The sequence below is a fragment of the Cataglyphis hispanica genome, chromosome 7 (assembly GCF_021464435.1).
Source record: "Cataglyphis hispanica isolate Lineage 1 chromosome 7, ULB_Chis1_1.0, whole genome shotgun sequence".
Classification (NCBI taxonomy): domain Eukaryota; kingdom Metazoa; phylum Arthropoda; class Insecta; order Hymenoptera; family Formicidae; genus Cataglyphis; species Cataglyphis hispanica.
In genome coordinates, this window is record NC_065960.1 from 701,453 (window position 1) to 716,758 (window position 15,306).

The 15,306-nt window shown below is 34.1% G+C and overlaps 1 protein-coding gene and 1 long non-coding RNA gene across 2 annotated transcripts in view; one reads left to right on the top strand and one right to left on the bottom strand.

The window, feature by feature from the left end:
* Positions 1 to 11,938, top strand: part of LOC126850951 (odorant receptor 10a-like) — an 81,487-nt gene extending 69,549 nt beyond the window's left edge. Inside the window, exon 7 of the mRNA XM_050594441.1 lies at positions 11,816 to 11,938. Coding sequence (XP_050450398.1) covers positions 11,816 to 11,866 — 51 coding nt within the window. The 3' untranslated portion in view covers positions 11,867 to 11,938. The remainder of the gene's footprint in view (positions 1 to 11,815) is intronic.
* LOC126850780 (uncharacterized) lies at positions 350 to 2,531 on the bottom strand. The gene is made up of 3 exons (XR_007687590.1): positions 2,381 to 2,531; positions 2,189 to 2,281; positions 350 to 1,784 (listed from the first exon to the last, which is right to left on the bottom strand). It is a non-coding gene; the product is annotated as an uncharacterized LOC126850780 (long non-coding RNA).
* Positions 11,939 to 15,306: the final 3,368 nt, after the last annotated feature.

Sequence of the window (15,306 nt, forward strand, 5' to 3'; positions counted from 1 at the left end):
CGTTTGAGAAACTATATGTTTTTGTTTTGAATAAATTATTTTTATTCTTCTATGTTGAGTCGCTTCCTTTTGCCTGTCGTTCCCCTTCACAGCTGTGCGTATCACAGTATAGGGCTATGTCGGCGCTAGCCTGATATCTCGGTCACGGTCGCGAGATCAGCTGTGAGCTCAGGTAACAATTTGTATCGCGGCTAGACTAGCGATTCCTTAAGTTAGGTTGATCGCGATAACTCCGATATTAATCGTTAATAATCTCTGTTCGATATAAATTGATAATTATAGCTGCTTGCCGCGTATTCGCGGTGGTATCTTTTATTGCCTCCTGTTTGGTTGATTTTTTGGAGGGGGATCCCTTAGCGACATGGCCATATATGGTTGTGTCGTTTGTTTCGAATTGTTAGACCGAAATGCAAGTTAAGATCGTTCGATCGAAATTCCTTGCATTTTCGGTGGTTCAATCTTTTCGCAATCGCTTAGCTTCGGCGCGCGGTTCGCTTCGTCAGCGTTTCATACAGCGCTGGTAACATTATACGCCTTTCGCAATATCTCGCTAACCCGTGTTGAGAAATATTTCTTTAAGCTATTTAATATTAATAATAATTCGGTTATAGCTATTTAGGCTATAACACGAGCAACACTTCCAGAGCTTTAGTAGTAATCTTGCCTAGGAGATCTATTGTTCCGTTTTATATCATAGAATGTAGTTTTTTTGTAATTTTATTAATGATTATCTCAGATTCAAAAGATCTGATTACTTCTAAAGGTTGTTTTTCCATACAGGATGAAAACCTTGTCTGGATTTTTTATTTGATTGAAACTTGGATCGTTTTGTCTTTCAAATTTTCCCACGTTTTATCTGTTAATAAGTTGCATTTACTTCCTAAATCTATTAGCAATTCAATGGGTACTCCTCCCACGTAAAAGTAATGAAGCTGTCATTATCATCAATATGATGCACATAATTATCAACATCATTGATATACCTGGTATTGTTTTCTTTTAGGTTTTTTGTGCTTTGAATCTCTTCTTTACTACTGCTTTTAAATCCAAGGTGTTTCCTCATGATTATTTTACAATATTCTTTGTAATGATCGATATAACTACACTTGAGACATTTCTTATTTCTGTACTGGACATTTTTGTCCTCAGCTAAATGATTTGCACTCCCACATCGGGAGCATTTTGTTTTCGTATCCTTTTATGCCATTTTCAGTCTATTTATTTCTTGCTTCGTGTTTGCACTCATGAAATTTTCTAATTGTTGAGTTATAGTCTCCAATGCGCTGGTTTCTGCGATGATTGCATTTAAATTAATTGTTTCTTCAGTCATTATTATTATTTTTTTTTAATTTTTTAATTTTACATTTTTCTGACACTATTCAATTATATGTTCAGCATCAAAAAATTTACATGTCTCTGCTTGATTTCTCAGACGTACTACAAACTTTTCAAAATTTTCTCCATCTTATTTCATTAACCTAAATATATGACGTTCATTTATTTTTGTTTCGGAGCAAAGTATTCTTCTAATTTCTGTATAGCTATCTCATAGACTTTCTCATCCTTCGTTCCAAATCTTTGTGCTCCTGGCTATTTCCTGAAGTCCTCCCAGATCTCTCAGTATGTAGAAAAGTAGTTCTCTTCATTTCTTCTTTTTTGATATTAGCAACTACAAGGAATATCTGGCTCTCTTCCACTTTCCCATTTTAAGCCCACCGACCCTGGATCACCATCGCAGTCAAATTTCTCCAATGAGGGTAGAGTGGAAGTCATCCTGAATTATCCTGTGATTTATTAAATCAATTAATTTAATAGATATATTCAATAGATAATTTTAGACTCTTAATTTTTTTTGGTTTTGTATAACTTACTAATATTTACGTAAAATTTATAATAAATTCATATTACATAACCTTTAGTTATTATAATAATGTATAGATATATCAGGTATTTATCCTACGTGGCCCTGAACATTAATTTGTATTACATTTTAGATTTGCATGGCCTTTACTGTGCCTAATGCGCCAAGTTTTACTTGCGTGGCCCTTATGTACTTCACGACTTAACGTGATAGTGTTTATCACATTATTTATTTATGTAGATTATAGCTATCCTAGTTTTATACTTGTTTTGATTTTTAGATCAGCTTAAGCGTGACCTAGTTTCGTAACTTCAAATGTTACCTTACCTTTCGAATTGTGAGATTTCTTGTATGAGACTTGATATTCGCACCTAATTTCCAATAAATTAAATTCAATTTATCCTCGTCGCCATAGTGATCCTATAAAAGGTATTAATTATACTAGATATTCTCACAAAATTCATTTATTTCATTGCTCCACGCAACGCGTCCTCCTCCTGTATTTCGTACTCTACTCACAAATTGGCAGCACACTACAGTATGTACATTACTTCCTACGAGACTGCGAGCATCTGTCTGTGTAAGATAGCCGCATGTATCGCCACAAGTATCAAATTACTCCACATACACACATTATTATAATGGGGAATATGAAGGAAAGTAACGCGTGCACAATATTCCGACCAAAATATATATATATATATATATATATATATATATATATATATATATATAGGACTTCCGTTTCCGGTGTCGGGTAGTGTGCTTCGAGGTGGATTGACGTGCGTGTTTTGTAGCTATTGAGTGATAAAGTGAGGAGTGGAAGAGGAGTGAATGTGATAGTGTGGAAGCGTGAGTGTGAGAGAGTGTGGAGAGGTGAAGGATGAAAGTGGAGGAAGGTAGGGGTAAATAGGATCATAAAGGGAGGTGTAGGATAGTGACAGTTAGGCCATAGAGCATAGAGAACAGAGAGAGTAGGGCCGGTTAGTGGATAGAGATAGGAATCATAGAGGACGCGGGAGGACAAAAGCTTGGTCCGTCATGAATGCGCCACTCGGCGTACAGAATACGAGAAAACGAAGTCCGGCATCGGTTCAGAGCAGATCGGATCAGATTCGGGAGAATCCAGCTCCGGATCGGTCGAAGAAGATCAGTCATTTCATCGATAAATCGGAAGCATCAAGCATCGCAGAGATCCGGAAGAATCAAAAGCCGTCAAAATAAAGATCAGCATCAGAGTCGAAATCGCGTCGGCGCAGATCCGAAATCCAGGATCGAATCAGCAGGTCATCAAAGTCGCTCGATCATCGAAATCAAATCATCAGAAGTCGAGATCCCGTCAGCATCAAATCAGCGCTAATCATCGCATCACTCAATCGGCACAAAAATCATCAAAATCATCAAATCCAAATCAGTCAATCGAAATCGTCATCCAGATCCTGCTCAAAATCAGCGTCGATCCTTTTCATCCGGCGCGATCGCAGATCGTTTTCATATCAGCGTCGAGGTCAAGTCAAGATCTCGGATCGATCCATAAATCCGATCATATCGTCGAAATCCGAGATAAAGGCAATCCTGCAGATCCGGAGCTCACCTCAAAAGGCATCAAGGAAACAAAGATCGATCTGTTCGGTATCGCAAGGATCCATCACAAGGATCAAAATCGGAAAATCGAGATCAGTAATGAAACAAAAGTGGATTGGATCGCATCGGATCATCAAGAGATCCACCAAAATCGTCGGAAATCGTCATAGTCGGCATCAGGAAGAATATCGGAAGGATCGATCTGGTACAGAATCCAGCGTCGCATCGAAATAAAATCCGCTCCGTCGATCATCGATATGGTCCGTCGACAAATAACGCCAATGTCCGGATATGCTAGAGGATATCAGACGCTGGAATTGATCAGATCGGTGGAAAAGGCATAATGCTTCTGTTCAGGAGGACTTTCGTAAAGAACAGGTGAAGAGAGCGCATAAAGAAGTCGGGCGAAGGTCAAGGATCAAAATCTCGTCGAGAAAAGGCTATTAGAGATCGGATAAGCGTCGATGGACAATATTCAATGATACTGAAGAGATCGTAGAAGGTCGTACACAGGAGAAATTAGCAGATTCAATGTCGATTATGTATTAGAGGGACGAGATATACGAGGATGCAGATGCACTCAAAGTGCGAGTCGGAGAATACGACCATCAATAATCAGTTGGATCAAAGGCGAATCCGGTCGAAACGCATCGGCGATCGGACCGAAAATGCGAAAATCGTTCCGGAAATCGTCGAGATCAATGAAATCGTCGCGAAGGATCCGATCAGAAGGTGTCGATCTAAAGTCCCTATCAAAGATCGTCGAGATCGTCAGGATCGCAAAGTCTCGGGCGTCATCGAAAGAGTCAAAAGTCGGAAAGCGATCGGAGAATCGTCGAAAGCGTCAATCATCATGTCGAAAGCGCGATCCGGCGATCGATAGAAGTCAAGAAGATCGAGACTGGAAGATCGGAGTCGCAAAGGTAGAACAAGTGACATCATGGAGAATGGGATCGATATCAGAAATCTATTGGGTGGGAGGGGTAGATGGCAGAGTAGTGATAGGTCAGAGTGTAGGAATTAGGATGGATGAGGAGGAGATCATAAGCTAGAAGGAGATAAGGTCAGTGATTGGAAGACAGAAGGATAATAAAGTGGTAGAGGTGGATGAAATTCCGGCGGAGGTGTGAAAGTACGGAGGGGAGAACGTGGAGGAATGGATGTGGAGAATATGTAATAGGGTTTGGAAGGGAGAGGGATGGATAGATGAGTGGAATGAGGGAGTGATTGTGCCGATATTAAAGAAGGGGGAAGGAGAGAAGGTAGAAGAGTATAGGGGGGTGTCGCTGACGCCGACGCTTTATAAGGTGTACGCTTCGGTGCTGGCAAGTAGATTGAACGATGAGGTAGAGAAAAAAGGATTGATGCCGCAGAATCAGACTGGAATTTCAGGAAGGGGTTAGGAACAATGAACAACATATTTGTACTGAATTATTTAGTGAATAGACAGTTTAGCAAGAAGAAAGGAAAATTAGTGGCGCTTTTTATAGATCTTAAAGCTGCGTTTGATTCGGTGGATAGGAGGAAGTTGGTGGAAGCGATGAGAGAGAGGGGGGTGAGGGAAGGGCTGGTTAGAAGGAGTGAGGATATTTTGAGGGAGACTAGAAACAGGGTGAGGAGGGGAGAGGATTTGGGAACAGGGTTTTGGACAGGAAGGGGAGTAAAGCAGGGGTGCCTATTGAGCCCTCACTTATTCAATTTGGTAACGGCGGATGGAGGAGGTAATGAGTAGTGGAGGATGGGGAGGGGTTAATTTAGGGGGGATAAAGATTTACCTTGGCATACGCTGATGATGTGGTTTTGATTGCGGAGGAGGAAGTTGAAATGAGAAGTATGATTGTATGGTTAGAAGGCTATCTGGAAAAGAAGGGGTTGGAGTTAAATGTAGGAAAGTCGTAAATATTAAGATTTAGGAAAGGAGGAGGGACATAAAGGAATGTAAGCTGGAGGTGGAAAGGAAAGGTGATAGAGGAGGTAAAAGAATTCTTTTATTTGGGTTATGTAATGCAGAGGAATGGAGGACAGGAAGCACAGGTAAGAGATAGGTTAAGGAAAGGTGCTGCGGTATTGGGTCAGATTTGAAGAATGGGAAAAAGGAAATTTAAGAACGATTGAGGAAGAAGATTATGATTCTTCGATAAATTGGTGGTGGACGGTGATGGGGTATGGGGTGGAAATTTGGGGATGGAGAGAGAGGAAGGAGTTGGAGAAGCTATAGGAAAGGTATCTGAGATAGGTGTTAGGAGTGGAATGGGGAACGCCGGAACGGGGATATATGGTAAGGAAGGAATTGCAGAGGGAGAAGTAGGTGGTAGGGCATGGAGAAGGGTGGAGATCGGAGGAAGGATGGAAGGAGAGATAGGAAGGAATCGGAATAGGTGGAAGAAGAGTGGGCAGGAAGAAGTGACAGTGGAAGAAGAAGAGGTCGGAAGTAGAAGATTCGGTATTGTGAAAAGGACATAGAGATGGATAAGAAGGAACGATGGAAGGATGGAAAGTCAAGGACAACAGGTGCATGGAAAATCAAGGGGAGTGGGATACCAGAGTACCTGAAGAGTGATTGGGGGGAAAGTAGATGGCAAAGGATGACAAGGTACAGATTGGGAAATGGAATGAGGGGGAACTGATACTGGAAGAGAGTAAAAAATAGATTAGATTATGAATAGAAGTAGATTATGTGGAAGGGAGGAGGAAACATGGTGGATGGAATGGAACTGGGAGATGGAGAAGGGATGGAGGAGATGAAGGAGAGTGGTGGAAAGGTCGGATGGAAGGAGATGGAGAATGGAGAAGAATGAGGAATGGATAGAAATGAGAAGAAGGAGAGAGAGAGAGAGAGAGAGAGAGAGAGTGGGCGAGAGAGAGAGGACTGATGTGGGATGTGTGAATGTGATGCGTGAAAGGATTGGAAACATAATATGAACCGAAAGCGGAGGTTCCAAGCTAGTAGGGCAAATAGCGTTGTGTGTGCAGATAGTTTAGAGATAGTTAGAGATTAAATAAGATAAGTTAGAATTAAGTTAGTTGTAAGCTAGTATTAAGTATAGTTATAAATATTTTATGTAAGAGATTGTAACCCCAAGAGGATTCAATAAATTTATATATCTATATATATATATATATATACATATATATATATATATATATATATATATATATATATATATATATGTATGTATATATATATATATGTATGTATATATATGTATATATATATATATATACATACATACACGATGTTCTATACCACCCGTACATCCCTTTTCTTTCAAAAACTAAGCATTTTAGAAAAAAACGTTTTAAACAAAAATTGTATGTATTTTCAGGGAAACATAGGATGGTATCATTGGTTTGACCTTGGATGGCATCAAGTCAAGGACACCTTTAATTTCTTAAATGGAATCCCCAATTTTTTATTGCATATTCTCATAGCTTATGTCGAGAGCTTTTTAAAACTATAATAAAGTATTTTTTCATTAAGAATTTTTTTAGTCATTTTGTATCAATCTGACATATTTTAGTATAAAATATGAAATATCTCGAAAATTATTTAGTGTTCGATAATTGTATCGTAATACTTTTATGTACAGAATAATAAGATGAATCAAATAATGTAAAGAAAATATAAATAATTGTTATAAAAAAATATATTGCAAATAATTGCATACTTTTTTTAAAAACAATTATTTCCTGTACACCATTTGATTCATCTTATTATTCTGTACATAAAAGTATTATGATACAATTATCGAAAACTAAATAATTTTGGAGATATTTTATATTTTATATTAACATATGTCAGATTAAGATACAAAATAACTCAAAAAATTTTTAATGAAAAAATACTTTATTATAGTGTTTTGAAAAGCTCTCGAGATAAGCTACAAGAATATGCAATAAAAAATAAGGGTTTCCGTTTAAGAAATTAAAGGTGTCCTTGATCTTAACGATGCCATCCAAGGTCAAACCAATGACACCATCTTATGTTTCCCTCAAAACCATACAATTTTTGTTCAAAACGTTTTTCTCTAAAATTAGTTTTGCGCTAAGCTTAGTTTTTGAAAGAAAAGAGGTGTACGGGTGGTCCAGCACACCCTGTATATATATATATATATATATATATATATATATATATATATAAATTTATTTATTTATTTATCATGTCTGAACATTCAATAAAATATTTTATCTGTATATCATTTATATGTGTTTGATAATCACATCAATGCATAAAATATATCTAATTTTCTTGTTTCTATTCATAAATTATTAAAAAGCTGTAAATAATAATCAATTGTTATAAAAATTATTTTCATAGCAAATGTAAATAATATATATAGATCATATTATATAAATATATTTAAGGAATAACAAAATAGAAAGAAAAAGTAACTTATAATATTTTTTATATATTATAAAATTAAAATGCACAAGACACTTTATTTTTATGTAGGAAGACGCAAACAGAAAATTTTAAAAAGTATAAAAGAATATAATAAGAGAATAAAAAATATAATATAACGCAAATGTATAAGAATATAATATTGAATTAACATAGAGAGAGAGAGAGAAAGAAAAGAGAGAGACGTACGAGTGAACGTGTAAGTGAATATGCAAGGAGCACGAAGTGATACGTAATACATACTAAGCGAGCGATTAGGAAAAGACAAAGCGAGAGAAAAAAGATCCCAAAAATACTGCAATAATGTTACTGCATATATGTATATTAATCTCACACGCATGAAAAAGACAAAGATAGTACGATTATGTCTGTCTTTATCATATAAGATTGCAGCTCTGTCTATTGCGACATCACGAAACTAACCTACTGCTCCGTTTTACGCTTCAGCCTTGATCTCGCATTCACACATATGCACAAAAATTTTAAATTGCAAAATCTTTTTTACAAAGCTTCTAAATTCATTTCTCTAAATTCACTGATACTCTTTGATAAAAGCTGAGTGCAGGGTATACTAATTAAGCACATGCAGATTACAAATCTTTTATATTAAGTAATTGTTGACGGTAAAAGCTGATAACAAAACTGTAATTTTTTAATTTTTTTTTCACTCTTCATATTAACCCCTTAACCTACGACTTCGACTCGAACATTTCGGGCCGAAAACGTATACAAGCTCGCGCAACCTTCGTGCCATTCGCATGACTTGTTCCGTACGATGATCGGGCCAATCGTCAATATTATGGGTCATCTACTACGGGCTATGCCCGTAATATTCGCGTTTGGCCCGATCATCTATTACGGGCTATGCCCGTAATATTTACGATTGGCCCGATCACCTACTACGGGCTATGCCCGTAGTTGTAGGTTAAGGGGTTAAATCATAAATCCCGCACTCCGTTATTATATATATTTTAATTATGGAAAAGGATTTGTTGATATCTATAATCAATAAAAATATTTTGCTCGTTAACTAATATTCGCGTTTTTGTGATAAAACAGATTTTTTAGGAACCCCTTAATATATGCCAACATTCGTCGCAAACATAGTTATTATCATCACTCTTACAGTTAAGTTCGCTGCTAGCATTCTTATTAAACAGTTCGTTCATATTATCATCATTCTTATTCGTTGCTAACTCTCAAAACAGTTGTTTTAAAAAATATTTTATTCCAGAAGCAGTTTGCATGTAAGTTCTTATTTAAAAAAAAAATATTTTACCCCAGAGACGATTTTTATTCGTGTACTGTTTGTTTAAAAAATACAATTTTATTCCAGAAACGGTTTGCATGTGTTCTGATTATTAAAAAAAATATTTTATCCCAGAGGCGATTTTTATTCGTGTGCTGGTTGTTTTAAAAAATATTATTCCAGAAGCAGTTTACATGTGCGATCTAGTTATTACAAAATTTTTTTTATCCCACAGGCAATTTTTATTTGTTAGGGTTTTTTTTTTAAAATATTTTATCATACACACATATGTATTATATATATTTTTCTTTTATAACATGCATATATATGTATATAAAAATATATACATATATGCACATACACAAATGAGTTAAATCAAGTTATTTTTCTTGAAATATATATAGAAAAATATATGTCATAATGTGAGCAATGTTAAAATTGTATATGTTCGAACTATACAATAAAAGCAGTCACAGCTATATTTTACTGTCATCGATATGCTTAGATGCGCTTGAATATACATACGAGACGATAGAAGAGTAAAAAAAACGATGTTGACTGATTTCAACATATTGAACATAATGCAAAAAATTGTTTTATGCATGTATTAAATAATGTCGGTATTAGCGCAACTAAAAATGTCGGTACTATCAACATTTTTAGTTACGTTTAGATGATTGCGCTAACCCGTCGGAGTTCGCCCGTTGCTTAAGAATCCCCTTAAGCTCTTTGCTTTTCTTCTCCATTGGTAGGTTAATATAATTTAACAAATAGATTTTCTAATCATCCTCCAATACTTCTAGGGCGTTCCTTTTAATATAAGAAAATTTTTAAACTGTAGGTATTGGTGAAGACCTTTGTTTATAGAACTAACGACCATTATAGAACGTTTCGATCAGTGGAGAGTTGTTGCTATCGAGTAAGGGTAAAGGCTTTTTATTATCTTGAATTTATCGCACAAAAACCTGTTAGACGAGCACGCGTGATATTATTTTATCTTTTTCGTTTGAGTTCTTAGTTGATTTATTTATTGTGAGAACTATCGTTTTATTTATTGTGAGAACTGTCAACTATAGTTTAGAAATTTTAGAAGAGGATTTGTCACCCAATGCTCTAGTGTTTGATTTTTATTACTTCATCTGTTTATCGTTTTAGGTTATGGTTTAGTATCTTTTATATATCGTATAAGTTTTCTCAGTTTTTATTATCAAAATGTTTGTCTCGCTTGTCAGCTCTTACTTGATTTATTTATAAACGCAACGGTTTTTTAAGCAATCGTTTTTCGTTTTTCGTCGCTTTTTATCGTGAAAAAAAAGAATCGTGCAGTCTGTTGGACATAACAATTTTAATTGTTGGTTTATTTAACCGGACTTAATGAAATTGGCCCTAAATATGGTATTTTTAACTCTTGCCGCTTCAAACATAAGACCACGGTCGACGCGATTGAGCGCTAGATGTAGCGGACCGCGGCCGAGTGTCAAGACTCAACATGCCGCAATTTATATTTTTGCGAACACGAAGTGTAATGCCAGAAACATTTTTGCGATAAAAGAATCCAGTCATTAACTAGATAAAGAAGTCAATTTGGCATCACAAAAATCCTGTCCCAGTTGGACAGAATAAAGTCTAATAAATAACCAGCTGCAGTTCAATACAAATCGCTTGCTTTTTTTATATAAAAATATCATTTCTCCGAGATCTTTGAGACCCATCCAAATCCTCGTGACTTTCCAGATCTTCGAGATCTTCTAGAATTTCAAGAACTTCGAAATCTTCCAGCATCCACGAGATCTTCCAGATACTCAAAATTTTCTAGATTTTCGAGACTTCTAGATTCTGAAGATTTTTGAGAATTTTAGAACCTTGACACCTTTCAGATCCTTAAAATCTTTCAGCACTCTTCATGAAATCTTCCAAAAAAACCAAGATTTTCAAAAAACAAGGATTCTCGATTAATTATACCAACTCAACAAACGATTCAGTTTTTGCCTTGGAACATTATCCCATGGGAATTTAATTTTGTCCAAAAATAATTTCATTTTTACCAATCAAAAGTTTAGAACATTCTCTTCTTCCAATTCTAAAAGTACTTTGTACTTTTTATAGGGCTCGGAAAAATCGGAGTAAATTGATAAAGCAACTTATACTGATTTAAATAAGCGAATATTGAGACTTATTAAATTTACGACAACACAACCAACTATTTCATATAGAGAGAAATATCAATTGTAAATATGTTAAAATTTATCAAATAAATGATTTTTTAGTTTAAAGACCAATTTGTGGAAAGATTAACCTCTACCGTAAATATAAAAGATATGGTGTCTTAAGAAATACAAAAAGATTTTTATTTTAATAAAATCCACTAAGAAATACATCCTGAACTTAGGTCTGATCGTCAAAAATCACGGAAAATCATATTTTTTACATTTGATTGCAACTTTTTCATAGAATGCGCTCATGTGCCACAACAATTTTGACATATATATATCCAGAGTGTCCCTGACGATAAATATTTTAATGACAAATTCTTTGTAATATTTTAAGACAAAAATTTCGATACTAGTTTTCAAATAGGAGAAGTTTAAAGACACCTGCTCTACTTGCACACGACGGGTGATGCGATTAACTCCGAACACTCTATATATATGTATATACACAATCTATATTAGCCTATACATATATGTTTTATCAATTTAATGTTTCATTAATTTTATAGGTTTTGAAAGCAGCAATGGGATATTTGTCAGTACTGCGTTCCTTTTTGTAACATCATCAAAATAAAGCAATTTCAGAGAAGTAACATAAGAGTAATTTATAAATTAATTATGATCAAGAATAGAGATAAATGTAATTTACTGTAAAACAAGATAAAATAAATTATATTATTATCTGACAGTTGAATTTTCTTTATATATTAAGGTAAAAATTATATATAAGGTAAAAAATTAATTTTAAAACAAATATTTCAAAATGAAAAATATTAATTATTTATAATTATATCTATTTTTTATTAATTTATTTATGATTTATATTATAAATATTTATTTAGAAAACACTATTTATATGTTGCATATAAAATAAAATATGTGCATGAACAGCATGCACAATTTAACTATAAATATGACTTTTAAACAAATTAAACTTACTATCAGTTTATGTAAATAGATAATATATTATTGTATTGTAGATTTTTTTTTATTTTTTATTTTAATATTAATAAAATAATATGAATATATATTAATATAATTATAGAACGTTTTCAACTTATTTAATAATTCTCGTAATATCTTCGTTACGTAATTTCTCTATTCGTAACAATTATAAAATGTTATATTATTGATACAGTAAAAACATAATAAAATTGTAATAAAATTAAAATATAACATATTGATTTAATACTTATATAATTTTGTTATATGGATGTTATGTTAAATTTTTAATTGTTTTTGTATATACATGTAATACACAAAAAGGTGCATAAACATTACATATAGATATGATCTATAATAATATATTATAATGTACAGATATTTTTAACATATATATGTTTTCTAAAATGCAATTACAAATATTACTTTATATATATGACAAATATTATATGACTTGGTAACATAATTTTTTTTTCTTTTAAACTGCTAGGAATACCGCTACCTGTCTTAAGTGGGACATTTATCGACATATGTAATTAATGAATGTTGTCTTGATGAGAGTGATCCCAATGGAATACTCCTAAAAATTTATATAATTATATATCATATAATCAGGTCTTGGGAAATTTTCTTCTTGAATCTTCGAATCCTTTTCTCTTTCCTGCTGTAGTGTCTAATTTCTTCTTTGATTGTCCTGATGTTAAGGTCTTTGTGAAGAATTTGAATAGTGATGTACGGAGCATTTATACCACGGAGCATCACGATGATCTGGAGCATCTTTGACTAAAATCTTTGAAGAATTTCGAGGCAGTAGCCCATCGTTGGATATACAAGGTGTCCGGAGTCAGTCGCATCACCCGTCGTGTGCAGGTAGAGCAAATAAAATTGAGAAGAAAAATCCTGTACCATTTTTTTCTACAACGCTAAATAAAGGAGTTATTGAGTGAAGTTTGACCTATTATAGCTGATCTTTAGCCGGACGCACGTCGCTGAGCTGCGCTGTTTTACTGTATATCTCATCCAGCCTTTAATAAGATTTCAATTAGCCCACCATATTAGGATCGAAAAGCGGAGGACCCAGATTCAAGATACCGAGTATTGTCACTCAACAGAAAAAAAAAGTAAATAATTATTTTCCGATCTACAGTGTTCCATAATTCGCGGATCACCTCTTGTATGCATATAAAGCATGTTATCTTGGATAGAAAAGTCCTCTATTGTTTTGCAATTTTCATGACAATTAATTGTCGTTCTGACAACTTTATAATAGTCCTCTATGACCTCACTTATAGGAGTGAGTCCTGATTGCGCACATTACAGATCGGACACGACAATATTTTCCAATCGGACACAGACCCGGTCGAACACAGACTCAGTCGGACACAAACCCAATCGGACATAGTTTTGACCTAAGTCGTCTACAGACAATTGCGAGTCTCGACATCGAACTTGCGAAACCCATGAATGACCGTTAGACACTGTGCCGTCATAGTGGTGAGATCCCGTCGGACGATAGCGTACGTCATACTACGTATGAGCGGCTATCCCATCGCTTGTACACTATTGTCTTTTGTAGAGCAACTCTCTCACTGCTTCCCAATGCGCTTCTATTCGCGCTGTGATTAGCTAATCTTTTTAAATTAATATCTCATTAATTATTATAAATATGGTACAGGACTTTTCTACTCATATTAATCCGCTCTGCATCTCTTGCACACAACGAGTGATCTGGCTATTATGAGACATCCTGAATAATATTTGATTTTCAGTTATCTGCTACTTATCTATCAAGTTAGTTGTAATCTTACAATTCTTTCTCTTCAATATTGTATTTCTGTTCATACATTTGCTAAAGCATAAAAATGATTTTATTTTTAAGTAACATTTCACGCTGAATCACGTGCAACAACAAAGCGGACTGTATATTTATACTGATTCAATTGTGAATTTATTGTTGAATTATCAGACGATATCTGTAATGGAGTTAATCAAGTTCTTAACAGGTTTAATTGATAGCTTAGATCTGTTTTAATATAACAAAAATGTTTTTATTTTTGCTTTACATGTCCTATAAATGATAATATTTCCATGTAATATATTTCAATGTACAATATTTACTATTAAGAAGCCTCTTTCCTCATCAGTCAAATCCAAGTATTTTAAATTGTTTATATTTTAAAAAAAGATAAAGAAAGAATGCCCCTTGCAAAATGCTGGTGTATATAAAAGTATTGATTTTTAATGTATTGTTGCGTTCGCGAATCAAGATATATGAAGCGCAACTAAACCGCCCGGCATTCGCATATCATGTAACACCCACACAAATGAGGAAAAACATGGCTTTCTTTCAGATTTGACCTATCATTTTTTTCAAAACAACGATTTGTAAAACCTTAATTTTTAAATTTGAAGACTTCTATCTTTTTTACAAAACTCCAGTGTGTTAATTTTCATTGAAATAAATTTCAATATAACCAATAAATTTTAGCTGAGATACCTTTCGAGCTTATCTTCTGCTAATTAAGTCACCTCTTTCTCTCTCCCTGTTTCTTTCGCACGATAAATAAACTAAATCCTTGGGTCTTCCAACTGATCCTTCCGCCATTTTTAAAAATTATCGTTATTCAAAACTATTCATCTATACGTCTTTCCTTACTCATTATTTCCTTTAACTCTGGCACAATAACTACAAGCGTTCTCCGCACAAAGACAACGTCTGGACAAACCATTCACATTACCATGAAATTTTCCTTTATAATGAACTACTTCGAAATCATATTATCGAAGATACTTCGATCAACAACGCCAATTGCTCTTCCAAATCCTTAAAAGAAAGTAATCATCGTAAAAATAAGAGTTCTTACCAGAAACTTCTATCCATACATATAATTATAGAAAATCTTCTATTATTCTATCTATTGTTATGCAATAGTAATTGCATACTAATTATTCTCTTCACATAATATAATAATTTCTTTCTGTTTTACTTAAAACTCGACTGAAATAAGCAATAACTTTTTTGCTTTTATTTTGTAACTGTAATAAAATTACAGAACAA